The 14,660-nt window shown below is 38.0% G+C and overlaps 1 protein-coding gene across 6 annotated transcripts in view; it reads left to right on the top strand.

Moving 5' to 3' along the window:
• Window positions 1–14,660, top strand: part of LOC127412842 (UV-stimulated scaffold protein A) — a 47,114-nt gene that overhangs the window by 28,705 nt on the left and 3,749 nt on the right. For all 6 annotated transcript variants that reach the window (XM_051649507.1, XM_051649508.1, XM_051649509.1 and 3 more), the window contains exons 10-12: window positions 8,884–9,024; window positions 10,797–10,980; window positions 11,143–11,254. In XM_051649507.1, coding sequence (XP_051505467.1) covers window positions 8,884–9,024; window positions 10,797–10,980; window positions 11,143–11,254 — 437 coding nt within the window. The remainder of the gene's footprint in view (window positions 1–8,883; window positions 9,025–10,796; window positions 10,981–11,142; window positions 11,255–14,660) is intronic.

Below are 14,660 nucleotides of genomic sequence, written 5' to 3'. Positions count from 1 at the left end.
TGATAGTTCACCCAAAAATGGAAATTCTGTCATCCTTTACTCACCTTCATGCTGTTCTAAACTTGTAGGACTTTCAAAAGGTGATGCAGAATGTTAGCCTCAGTTACCATTCACTTTCATTTAATAAAAAAAAAGATGCAATGAAAGTGAATGGAGACTTTCAAATGTGCACTTACACAATTTCAGTTTTTGGAAGACCGAATAATTACATGAAACCTATATATATATATATATATATATATATATATATATATATACACACACACACACACAGTAGGGTTGTAATGGTTCTCGGTAAAAAAACAAACCATATGGTTTGCCACCCACGGTTCGATAAGCATTGGCACCGCAGTTAACCTCAAGTTTAATGACGCATCTGGAGCACAAGGTTTGGCAAAGAAAACAAAGCGTCAAATAGATACGCACAGTTACAACCACCACTAGTGCGCCTGAATGGATCTGTAAATGGATACGCTCTGCCTGTGTTTCATGTGGGTCAACTTGATGACATCACTGTTCTGCATGCCTTGTGTGTAGTTGAAAATGGCAAGTGCTAAGCGGAGAAAACGAGCCGCTGATAGAGAAGCCCCCTGCGTTATTCAAGTCTCCTGTCTGGGAAATTTTTCTTTATGCAGTCGTTTACAACAGCGATGGTCAAAAAAGTTTACAAAACAGGCACTGTTTGCAGACAATACTCAACGTGAGTGCCGTACTGGTAAATCCATTGATATATAATTAATCATGTACGCCGATATCACCCGGAGAAAGATTTCGGATTTCAAGAAGTGCGCGGCAAACACAGAGCCGCAGGTGAGCCGAAACTGCACACACTCCCTTCCGTTTTTAAGCAGGCACTCAAGTGTTAATTCAGACATACATGAAACAATAACTAAAATGCTTGTGGTGTTCATTGCCATGAAGGTATGTTGCCATACTCCATTGATGAAGATGTGGAATTTCAGCGTATGAATAAAACACTCAAGCTGCGAAATCCCAGACCCTTCTCATATCCATATTAATAGCAAGGTTCATTCTATAGTGATGTACAGCTTTCGAATGTTGAATATATGTGGAGTTGAGTTTGAAATGCACTTTATGTTGATGCATGTAGCGTAATAGTGCAGGTATTAAGTTAAAATATTGATTTAGTAATTAGAGAAAAGTTTTTTATAGTTCAGGTCCCTAAAGAAAATTAACCATGGTTTTACTATAGTAATATTGTAGTAATCATGACTGAAGTAACCATGACCTTTGTCATCATGGTTTTGATACAATTAACCATGGTTTTACAACAGTAATACTGTAGTTTCCATATAGTAACCATGGTTTTACTATATATTATAACCATGACAGTAACCGTGTTGATTTTGTGGTTGCTATGATTTTATTACAAATACCATGATTAAAATATGGTTACTATAGTAAACCATAATTTTTATTAAGGGCAAACCTGTTGAAGTGTGTTACCAAATACAGTATTCTTACTTTGGATTTGGAAGTAATATTTTTTTCTTTCTATCTTCTGGACATACCGAAACGTACCGAAACCATGACCCAAAAACGAATCGTGAGAAATTTGAACCGTTACACCCCTAATATACAGTATATACACTGATCAGCCACAACATTAAAACAACCTGCATAATATTGTGTATTTCCCCCTCGTGCTGCCAAAACAGCACCAACCTGCATCTCAGAATAGTATTCTTAGATGAAATTCTTTTCACCACAATTGTACAGAGTGGTTACCGTAGACTTTGTCTGTTTGAACCAATCTGGCCATTCTCTGTTGACCTCTCCTATCAACATGGCGTTTCCATCAGCAGAATTGCTGCTCACTGAATGTTTTTTGTTTTTGGCACCATTCTGAATGAACTCTAGAGACTGTTTCACGCGAAAATCCCAGGAGATCAGCAGTTACAGAAATACTCAAACCAGCCTGTCTAGCACCAACAATCATGCCACCGTCCACATCACTGAGATCAAATTTTTTCCCCATTCTGATGTTTGATGTGAAAATTGACTGAAGCTCCTGACCCGCATCTGCATGATTTTATGCACTGCACTGCTGCCACATGATTGGCCGATTAGATAATCACATGGATTATTGTTGGTGCCAGATGGGCAGGTTTGAGTATTTCTGTAACTGCTGATCTCCTGGGATTTTCACACACAACAGTCTCTAGAATTTACTTGGAATGGTGCCAAAAACAAAAAACATCTAGTGAGCGGTAGTTCTGCGGATGGAAATGCTTTGTTGATGAGAGAGGTCAACAGAGAATGGCCAGATTGCTTCGAACTGACAAAGTCTATGTTAACTCAGATAACCGCTCTGTACAATTGTGGTGAGAAGAATATCATCTCAGAATGCAGAATGCACACCCACAACATGATGCTGCCACCCCCATGCTTCACGGTTGGGATGGTGTTCTTCAGCTTGCAAGCCTCACCCATTTTCCTCCAAACATAACAATGGCTTTTATGGCCAAACTGTTCAATTTTTGTTTCATCAGACCAGAGGGCATTTCTCCAAAAGTAAGATCTTTGTCCCCATGTGCACTTGTAAACTGTAGTCTGGCTTTTTTATGGTAGTTTTGGAGCCCTGGCTTCTTCCTTGCCAAGCAGCCTTTCAGGTTATGTCGATATAGGACTTGTTTTACTGTGGATATAGATACTTGTCTACCTGTTTCCTTCAGCATCTTCATAAGGTCCTTTGCTGTTGTTCTGGGATTGATTTGCACTTTTCGCACCAAACTATGTTAATCTCTTGGAGACAGAATGCGTCTCCTTCCTGAGCAGTATAATGGCTGCGTGGTCCCATGGTGTTTATACTTGCGTACCGTTGTTTGTACAGATGAACGTGGTACCTTCAGGCGTTCGGAAATTGCTCCCAAGGATGAACCAGAAATGTGGAGGTCCACAATTTCTTTTCTGAGGTCTTGGCTAATTTCTTTTTTTTGTTATTAAAAGTTTTTATTGATTCCATATATATATATATATGTCTCCATCTTCTAAATGGCATCGCTAGCAGGTGGGTGTGTCCTTAAGACCAAGCCTATACAATTTAGAAGGGGTCCAATAAAATCTATGTAGAATCTTAAATTGCATAAGGCGCACCCTTGCATCTCTAGATCCAGACTTGACGTTTTTAAGAATCCTAGTCCACACTCCCTCCTCCAAAAACAAATTTAAATCTTCCTCCCATAATCTTTTGAGGGAATTTAAAGCTCCGTCCCCCAGACTCTGAATTAGCTGGGAGTAATACACTGATGCCTCATGACCTTTTCCAAAAGCAGTAATCACCACTTCCAGAGTATCTGCCGCACTAGGGGGGTGCATGCCACTCCCAAAAACAGTGCAGAGTAGGTGGTGCAGCTGTAAATACTTATAAAGTTGAGATCTGGGAATCCCAAAATTTTGAACCAAATATTCAAAAGGTCTCAATTCTCCACACTCATATAGGTCACCAAGTGTATTAACCCCCCTCACAATCCAATCTGACCAACAGAAAGGGGACTTATTAATGCATAGTTTAGGGTTCTGCCATATGTTCGAGGCTACGTTTAAATAAATATCTGAATTTAACACTCTTGACGCTTTTTTCTATATCGAGTGTAAATGCAAAATAACAAGGTGTGACTTAACTTCTCCGATTAGTTTGATCGAAAGGTTATGCAGAGGCGAGAGAGGGGCAAGAGCTTCCTTTTCAATACAAAACCAGGGAGGGGCTCTGTCAGGTGGAAGCGACCAATGAGCCAAATGCCTGAGACCGAATGCATAATAATAAAACAAAATCTTGGGTAGGCCTAACCCACCTTTGTCAGTCGGCCTATGTAACTTATTGAAATTTAACCTGGCACGCTTAACATTCCAAATGAAGGACTTCGCTATGCTATCAAATTGCTTGAAATAAGAGAGGGGGACATCTATAGGAAGAGATTGTAACAGGTAGTTGAATTTTGGAATACAATTCATTTTAATTACATTAACCTTCCCAATCATCGATAAGTATAATGAAGCCCACCTGTCCACATCATTCGAAAAGTTTTTATTAAAGGATCAAAATTAACTCTGACTAAATCAGACAAATTTGCTGGGAATAAAATCTCCAAATACTTAATGCCCTGTTTGGGTCACTGGAAAGCGCCCAGCTGGAAAGCCGTCGGAGGGCAGTACGCTGTCAAAGCCAAAGCTTCGGATTTAGACCAATTGACTTTGTATCCTGAGAACTTGGAAAAGGAATTAATAACTTTGTGGAGGCAAGGCATAGATCTAGTGGGGTTGGAGACGAATAATAAAATATCATCTGCGTAAAGCAGATGCTTATGCGCCACACCTCCTGCAATCACCCCTGGAAAATCATCCTCCTTTCTTACCGCGGCTGCTAATGGTTCAAGGGCAAGACATAACAATAATGAGGAAAGAGGGCAACCCTGCCGAGTGCCCCTATTCAGAGTAAAATAATCTGAATTGAATCCATTTGTTTGTACCGCTGCTACAGGGTGTTTATAAAGTAACTTAATCCAACCAATAAATGTACTCCCGAACCCATACATTTCCAAAATCTTAAAAAGATAATCCCATTCTACCATATCAAATGCCTTTTTGGCGTCAAGTGAGATGGCAGCGACCGGACACTGATCATTCGCTACTGACCACATGATATTAATGAGACGCCTGATGTTATCAGAAGAGCTGCAGCCCCGAATAAACCCCACCTGATCTATATGTATAAGAGATGTCATAACCTTACTTAATCGGTTAGCCAAAATTTTTGACAACATTTTTACATCTAGTTGGATCAGGGAGATTGGACGGTAACTTTTACACTCGCTTGGATCTTTGTCCTTTTTAAGAATCAGACTGATCCGGGCTTGTGTCATGGTTGGAGGAAGCTTTCCATTCTTTAATGATTCAGTATAAACTTCTAACAAAAGTGGAGCCAGTTCTGTAGCATAAGATTTTAAAAAATTCAGCAGCATAGCCATCTGGCCCCGGAGCCTTGCCAGTAGGTAGGGACTAATTACCTTGTCAAGTTCCTCCAAGGATTTCTCCGAATCAAGAGCATTTTTTTTGCTCAGTCTTTAATTTAGGAAGATCTAATGGTTCCACAAAGTTTCTAATATCTTCATCAGTAGACGAAGACATGGAACTATAAAGATCAAGATAGAATTCTTTAAAGGCATTATTAATATCAATGGCTGAGGTAAAAATTTCACCACCAGCAGATTTCACTGAGGGAATGGTAGAAAAAGACTCTCTCTGCTTTATATATCTAGCCAAAAGCTTCGCTGCTTTGTCCCCCGACTCAAAGTATGACGGTCTTGCCCTGAATAACCAAAACTCCACTTTCTGCGACAAAATAGTATTATATCTATATTTCAATCAGGTCAATTCTCTGAGGCCATCAGATGACATACGGTGCTTCAGCTCTGCCTCTGCACTTTTAATATTTCCTTCCAACTCCATGAGTTCTCATGCCTTGGATTTTTCGATGAATGAGGCATACTGTATGATCCGACCCCTAAGAACCACCTTAAGTTCCTCCCAAGCCACGCCCACAGAGGATACTGAGGACCAGTTGGTCTCCATATAAACATGATTTCAGTCTTTAACATTTGTTGGAAATCAAGATTTTGCAAAAGGGATACATTTAAGGCGCCAACTATATGATTTCTTTTTCTCTATATATGGCAACACCTCTAAACACACCAGGGCGTGATCCGAGACTAAAATGTTTCCAATTGAGCAATCAGCAACAGATGAAATGAGGGATTTGGATATAAAAAAAAATCTATTCTAGAATAAATCTTATGGACTGATGAAAAAAATGTGTAGTCTCTACCATATGGGTTCAAAAGTCTCCAAATATCTGTAAGACCAAGATTTTTACACATCCTGTGACGCATCAGTGTTGCTCTAGGGGGCTTACACACTGTTGTCCATAAAAAGATTAAAGTCTCCTCCCAAAATTATATCACAAAGGGTGGCAGCGGCTTGCAACATCCCTTCAAGATCTATAAAAAAGCCCCGATCATTAGCGTTAGGTGCGTAAATATTAGCCAAAATCAGACTTTACCCCTGAATTTCTGCTAAAACAATAATGACTGTTCCTAATTTATCATTAAACTGTTTGAGAAATTTGAATTGTAGATGTTTATTAATCAATATAATGACTCCTTTGCCCTTACTTGAGAAAAAGAAAACATGTCCACCCCATATCTTCCCAAATTTTTCAGCTTCCTGCGTGGAAAGATGTGTTTCTTGAAGAAACACTATATCATATTTCTTATGTTTAAGAAAAGAAATAACCTTCCTTCTTTTATGGGGTGCCCCAACCCATTCACATTCCATGTGGAGAGAGATAGTACACTCATATTAACATTTGACATTTTGATATAATAGAAAAAATAAATTGTGTGCCAAAAACAAAATTATGAAGACCATATTTCAACATCAATAAAACAATAAAACCCCGAACTTCCCCCCGAACAAAACGAACAGAAAAAAGAAAAATATGTGCATTAACCCCGCGCACGACAGCGCCAACCGGCGTCAATCCCTTTAAACTCAAAGAGTCCATGTACGCCTACGAGAGCTCCCGCGACAGCTTTGCCATCAGATTGCTCAATTTTGCCTCACAAATTTGTAAGACAAAATTACATAATATCAAATATTTTGTATAACAAACCCCAGCCAATAGGCAGAATAAACACAAAGAATGTGTAGACTCATTCACAGAACTGTCTCGAAGGTGTGTTCCTTCACAAAACAAATTCCAGCCGATATAAAGCCGTTAAGTTTCCTCGGTCAGACAAACGAATCTTCATTGAGCCAGCTGATGAGTGCAGCAGATGACATAATCATTCCAATGTCCCACGAAAATACTCCAAAAATCATATTCCAGCCAACAGGAGGCATAAGGACAAGGACCTGACAGATTCATCCATAACTGTCCCGAAGTAATGTTATTTAACAAAACAAGCTCCAACCGCTAGGCGGAACCAGCACAAAAGGAAACAAAACACGCATCTTGGTTCCTCAGATGGTCAAGAGACAATTCACTCGGAGGCCGCATAAAAGTATATCCCATAATTTACACAGTCCGCCAACTTTACAAAAGACATCCTTTGTGTGGGCATGTAAATATTTTGCGGTCATTCGTTCATTGTAAAAGTGATCTTCTGTCAATGCAAAAGTTTCTTTAAGGAAAAGTGTTAATCCACAAAACAAAACAAACTCAAGCCACTCGGCGGAGCCAACGTAAAAGGAAACAAAAATGGCGCCTAGCTTCCTCCGAAAGCCAGAGTATGTACAGTGAGTCAATCCACTCACAAGAAAAACACCCAATGGTTACTCACCCATTGTTTCAATTGTCTGGCTGGAAACATCAGAGCAAAAGTGATCTTCCGTTGATGTAGGAGTTTCTTGCATTCCTTAAACCTATCGCATTTCTCTCTTGTCGAGTTCGCAAAGTCCAGGAACAAGAAAATATTGTAATTCTTCCAAGAAAGCTTTCCTTTGCTCCTTGCCTGGTGTAACACGAGATCTTTATCGGATGATCTCAAAAATTTGGCCAGAATCGATCGGGGCCTTCCTCCCTCAGCAGATCTGTGAGCTTGCTCGATTTCCAGCTTGTGGCCTGTTATGTCGAGCAGACTCGGGAAAAGCTTGTCTAGGAATTTCACCATATCTCTGCCCTCCTCATGCTCAGGAATTCCAACAATTCGAATGTTATTCCTGCGGCTTCTATTCTCAAGATCTTCAAGCTTTTCAAGAACACGTTCCAAATCAACTTTGGTCACGGGCGGATTAGCGGCTAATTCCCTCTCTGATGACTCCAAATAATCGATTCGTTTTTCAACATCTGTCACTCTTGTGACTAGCTCAGAGAATATTTTTTCCATCGCCGTAATCGAGCGACGTATTACAGCGAGATCCTCCAAGTCCGCAAATGTACCTTCGTCAACATCACTGACATGTTGGACAGTTGACGCTGGATTCCTTCTTCCGCCGCGCCATCCAAATCGAGTCCCCGGTCCACAGGCCTGTCTGGGCTTTCATCTTGAACCCGTAAGTGTCTTTTAATGTCTCCAGAGCCCGAGGATTTTGACTTCTTTGCCATGTTTGCCTCAAACAGTAAATGTGTAACTGGGTGTAATCGAATTTCACCGGATTATATCATGAAAATAATTAAAAAAATTAGCAAAGTGCGCAGAGCTGTCTCTCAAACGTCTGCCCTTCGCATGGCGTCATCTCAACCGTCTTGGCTGATTTCTTTACATTTTCCCATGATGTCAAGCAAAGAGGCACTGAGTTTGAAGCTAGGCCTTAAAATACATCCACAGGTACACCTCCAGTTGACTCTAATTAGCCAATTAGACTATCAAAAGCTAATTGGCTAATTGCCTAAAGGCTTCACATAATTTTCTGGAATTTTCCAAGCTGCTTAAAGACACAGTTAACTTAGTGTATGTAAACTTCTGACCCACTGAAATTGTGAAATAGTCAATTAAAAGTGAAACAATCTTTCTGTAAACAATTGTTGGAAAAATTAATCATGTCATGCACAAAGTAGATGTCCTTGAACGCCTTGCCAAAACTATCGTATGAAATCTGTGGAGTGGTTAAAACATTAGTTTTAATGACTTCAACCTAAATTTATGTAAACTTCTAACTTCAACTGTATATATATATATATATATATATATATATATATCAGATTTTATATACTTATTTTAAAATAAACATATTTATTATTATATATTATAATATAAATATTTTAAAAAATAATTGTACTTTTTTTTTATTGTTATTGATGTTTTTGTCTTTTGATATTTTGTTGTAATATAGGAGATTTATGCTCTGTCCTGGTTGTCTTAGTGTATTAGATGATTCTGCTGAGCCTGCCGGTAGCAGTGCTGATCAGGGGGACATGAACAAGGATAAAGCCCCAGTGGTTCCGTTTGGTATGGATCTTTACTACTGGGGAGAGGAGCAGCCCACTGCTGGCATGATCATCAAGTACTGTCACATTCATAAGAAACACAAGAAATATTTTATTATTAGTAGTATAATTTATCTTAAATATTCTGTTGTATAATCACTGTGAGTGACACTTTTAATGCTCAAATATTCCATGATAGCTCAGCATTTCTCACTTATATTTTTTCATTTATCGGTATTTTAGTCAACCTCTTATTACAGTATAAATTTATTATTTTACGTGTTGTGTGAAGTGGCCACTAGAGAGCACCATTGTCTACTAGAGAGCACCACTGTCTACTCAGTGACTTCAAATGAATTCCTTTTGACCTAAATTAAGTTCTGATAAAATTGCTTTGGAGAATGCTCTGCTCTGTTTTTGACATCCTGATACAAGGTTTACATGTACAATATACAGGGTTCCCACTATAGGTGAATTACGGACTGGGCCAGTGCCCAGGGGCCCTTGACTACCAGGGGCCCGGTGGGGGCTGCAAGGTCTCACAGCCCATCAACTTTGAAAACAAATGTTTGTATATGCTTAAATACGTGGGCCCCACAGCTTATACAAGGCCCCCTCAACAGGGCACTGTGACTATGAGGGCCCCCAGCTCTCTTATAGGATAGGATCTTGTTTCTAATTACATGTTTTGAGCCACTCTTTCATTTTATAACACTACCTGGTGAAAGTGTCCATGCTCTTCTGGAAGTAGAAGACCTTGTAAAATAATTTCCAAAATAGCTACTTTCATATTGTGATGCACTCATCTTTTTCATGTGAAATCTTTGCTGATTTTGATAAAGTAAAATTAACAATGATGTTTATATTGTTACTGATATTTCAAAATTAGTATTTATTGAATTCAAGCAACATGTGCTTAAAATGTCATTATTTTATTGAAAAATAGGTTTAAAAAATATAATTTTCTGACTTTCTTATTTTTTATATATATTTTAGGCTTTATATGGTTAAGCTTTATTCTTTGAATAAAAGGGCTGTCGAACAAAAACATTTATTATACTATTCGTTGCTATAACTGCATGTTTGCCCTACATTACAAAAAAATATCTTGGCTTAAGTGGTTGGTAAAAAGAAAATATTGATATTTTACTTTGTGTGCATTCAAAGTACTGATTAAACTAGAATGTTGGTCTGACAAAACCTTGTCTGAAAGTTTAAAATAGTTTTAAATGCATGAAGTTAGAAATTTGTACTGGTTTAACAGAAAGAAAGAAAGAAAGAAAGAAAGAAAGAAGAGAGCATCTTAAAGCTGATTAAAGGGCTTGTGTGAAAGTTTTGACAGCTGAAGTTTGAAATTACAAACATTCAAAAACAGACTCATTGTTTGTTAAAATTGGCCCCGGGGCCCCTGGTCACACTCATGGAAATTTTGGAAATATCAGAGAATTTTTAAATTGTGATTTCCAGGCCTGGAAAAGTCTTGGAAATGAATAAAACATTTGAAAGTCAGAATATGAATTTTAGAATATGCATTTTATTTGCTTTGAAATAGCTTTTTGTGAGTGCAATCTGTATAAAATGATTTTTTAACATCCTTATCCAGTAATCATGAACAATTGTAAAAATGGAATGGAAATTCATTGTTCAAAGGAGTGGGAACCCCTAATATAGAAAGTTGAGGGTTTAAAAACAAACAAACAAAAAAAAACATCAAAATCACCTCAAATTAACACAGAATATGTAGCAAACAACCATTCTGGTATTTTGGGATATGAGCTGTCAAAATGTCACTTTTTGGTCACACTTTGTGCAGTTTCTGCAGTAAGAGCCTCTTATCCTCTTGTTTCAGAAACACCTCCCAGCACCAGTTCTGGGTGCCTCATGAGGTGGAAGAGGAAGTGGAGAACAAGGAGCTGTCTGCACAGATGAAGTCTAGATATATCACATTCGCTGGGAAGTTTAAACCTGTGGAGCACAAGTGCAAAGCGCCAATGCCAAATGGATCTCTGTGTGAGCGTCAGGACAGAGTAAAGGTTAGAAAAATAACAGTAAATATCCTAATATTAAAAATAAATACTACATGTAATATTAAGAACTTTGGCCATATTTTAGCCATAAAATATTGGTAATATGGTAAAAGGCAGGACACTGATCAAATGAAAACAAGTGTGATTTTAAACGGTGTGTAATTTCAGTGCCCATTCCATGGATGCATTATCCCTCGGGACGAGCTAGGCCGGCCGATTAACCCAGAAGATGCATTGCGATTAGAGAAAGAAAAGAGAAAACGCGAGGAGGAGCAGCCAGGTTTGACAGCGCATGCAACTTGTTCAGCAAATTTAACACAACTGTCAGAACCAGATGCTTAGAAGCTTTTATTAATCCCACATTTATAGTAATAGCTCATGCAAAAATGAAAAACCTGTTATCATTTACTCACTCTCAGGTCATACCAGATGTGTTATATACCAGATAAGTAGTCCATACAATATGACTCATACACTGTATTCCAAGTCTTCTAAATATAGCTTTGTGTGAGATCAACTTTTTAATTTACTGAAAATCTTCCCCCTCCACAGTAACTCTCAATTCTCATTCGTATTTTCCACGTATTCAAACATTATGTTTGGTTATGGCACACAAGAGAACCAACACCATTTGGCATCGTTGATGTTAAACCTGGCACAATGCATCTTGACATGCAGTATTTTAATGCACGTTATATAGTGCTTTAATGTAGCATCCATTCCCATTCACTTACATTGTATGGAAAAGAGCAGCCAGGGCATTCTGCAAAACATCTCCTTTTGTGTAGAAAGCAAAAAAAAAACACGGGTTTGGAACGACATGAGAGCGAGTAAACGATGACAGAATTTTTATGTTATAAGTCAAGGAAAAGACCATGTTTGCACATCCATTCCAAAGTGATATCATACACCATACTTGAAAGCATAATAATCTTCTTAACTTTATGTTCAGAGTCTGATGGAAACTCTGTTTTGTCATCCTAGTACTTGAAGACCCAAAGCCCTCTTACATTTGTCAAAAGCCCTTTAGTAACCAATAACCAGACCAAATCCTAAACATCCATTACCCACAGTTCCTTCTTTAGAACACACTGAGTGGACAACAGACCAATCAGGTGGGTGGGTGGAGGTGAACTGATGGAATCCCATCCCAGTCATCATCAATACTCGGATAATAGGACAGGCTGCATCTCACTCACTTTCCTCTTTCTCTCTCTCTTCCTCCTATTCTTGTGGAGTCGGGTGCTAAAAGCCAATTAAGTCGCGTCTCCATGCTGTCACTGGAGCGTCGGATGCACTTTCTTTGGCCACAGTTTACTTGTTAACAAACAGTTATCTCAGGCAACTGACTTCAGGCGCCCGCTGACCACTGGCTTGTGAAATAGCATCTTTTGTAACTAAGTAAGCTATCGATCCCCCCGACTCCATCACGCCCTGTGCCCGTCGACATGCCTGTTGTCAGGGTAACCACAGGACACCCCACCCACTCTCCTGTGCTGTCAACATGCTTGTGGCGTCTATCAATTCGCTGACAACACTCACTCGCCTCCTGGGCCATTGATTTCTACTCCAGAGCCTCTAAACAGGCTTCAACCTTCATTTCATGTGTGTGGCATATGTTTCTCGTTTGTGTCATTAGTGGTGTTTGCTAAGGCAAGCAAAACTGTTGCTATTGCTTATACTTGGGGTTAGGGATTTGAACAATCCCCTAATTGTTAAGTTTTCAACTTCAGTGCATATCTCGTCCCAGAACGTTTAGGCTATAGACTTAAATGATGCTTCAAATCATGCTGTTTGTTGAGGAGAGGTGTGCTATTATTTTAGTAACAGTATTGGGTAGATGACTTCTGAAATGTAATCTGGTACATCTGATTACAAATGAAACAACTAAAATTGTAATCAATAATTTAATCTTTTAGATTACACTTTTAACACAATCTTATCTGATTACTTTTGGGTTATTGTTTGCATGTTTTGATGAAAATCTAATTTAAAGTCTATTAAAGGAATATTCTGGGTTAAATACAAGTTAAGCTCAATCGACAGCACATGTGGCATAATACTGATTACCACAAAAAATGTATTTTGACTTGTCCCTTTTTTTCTTTAAAAAAAAAAAGCTAAAATCTGGGTTACAGTGAGGCACTTACAATGGAAGTGAATGGGGCCAATCTGTAAACATTAAAACACACACTGTTTCAAAAGTATAGTCGCAAGACGTAAACAATATGTGTGTTAACATGATTTTAGTGTGATAAAATTGCTTACTAACCTTTTCTGTGTAAAATTATAGCCAATTTTACAACTTTGCAGTCAATCAATGATGATGTAATGTCAACAAACCCTAAAATGACTGTAAAAATGACGATCTTTACAACTTTACAGCTCAAATAATGCATGAGTTTTAACAGAAGAATTCATGTAAGTGCTTTTATAAAATTATAAGATTCACATTTGTGCCTTTTAAACCCTCCAATAATCGGCTCCATTCACTTCCATTGTAAGTGCCTCACTGTAACTGATTTTTGGTTTTTTAAAGAAAAATGTCCTTTCAAGTGCAATTTTGCATTTGTAAACATAATTTCAAACTGTAATTTTGTGTTCCATATAAAGTAATGTGTCATCCATAACTGTAATCTGATTACACTCATTTTAAAATCTTATTGTAACCCTAACTTTAATTACATATTTATCTGATTATGTAGTCAAGATTTCCTGTAGTCCATTACTACCAAGCAATTTCTGTCGGATGATAAAATGGTAGAAAAATCCCATAGACTTATATTGAAAGAGCCCAGATATGGCCATTAATTTTTTAGTAAGGACGAAATGTTGTTTTGGCATTAGTTAACATGGATTCTTCATGATTAACAGCAGGGCATTTTAATAGATCATTTCTACACAAGAACGTAAATGCTACAGAAGCTTGATTTGACATATTGTTGGTGTTCTGAAATGTGTTGGAACTAGGGCTGTCAATCCATTCAAATTTTTAATTGAATTAATTACATGAGATGCTAATTAATTAATCGTAATTAATTGCATATATCAATATTTGCTGCGAAAGTCCCCCAAATAAAGATAATTCAGTATACAATAATACAAATATAATTAAGTTATTTTATATAGTTCAAATAAATTACATCGTGACAGACAAGTAAAGCATTGATACGACAATAAAAAGTGGCTTTAAAAGTCAATATATTGTTTGTTTTATTTCCATATAATTGAACATTATCATTGGCCTACTGTTCGAGGTCAGGCTGTTTTTACAGGACGTGTTCTTGTGCCTGTGTGCTATTTTTGGTTGTCTATATACATATGTGTCAGACGGACTCTTAAGGAGCATCTCACTATTATTGCATTGTGTTTTTGTGTGCTTAGGATGCTGTGTCAAGTTAAAATGCCGTGTTGTGCTGCTGGCTCTCTGTAAGTGTAGTTTGTTGCATGTATAGCTGGGGCTGTGCTGACTGCCCCCTGCTGACAGAAATTAAGTACAGCTTAATTAATAGTGTAAACATTTTTAACCTTATTTTTTTATACAATTAATCGCACTGAATAAATGTGTTGAAATAATTCATAATGCAACGAAAGCACATGTTGCATTCTCATCGTTGCCACAAGGGGCGCTGTAGTGGGCATTAACGTAAATGGTCTTTTTCTATGGCCTGTTTTCTCTTTCAGAT

This window comes from Myxocyprinus asiaticus, chromosome 22, assembly GCF_019703515.2.
Source record: "Myxocyprinus asiaticus isolate MX2 ecotype Aquarium Trade chromosome 22, UBuf_Myxa_2, whole genome shotgun sequence".
Taxonomy (NCBI): Eukaryota; Metazoa; Chordata; class Actinopteri; order Cypriniformes; family Catostomidae; genus Myxocyprinus; species Myxocyprinus asiaticus.
This window is presented reverse-complemented; position numbering and strand designations above follow the sequence as displayed.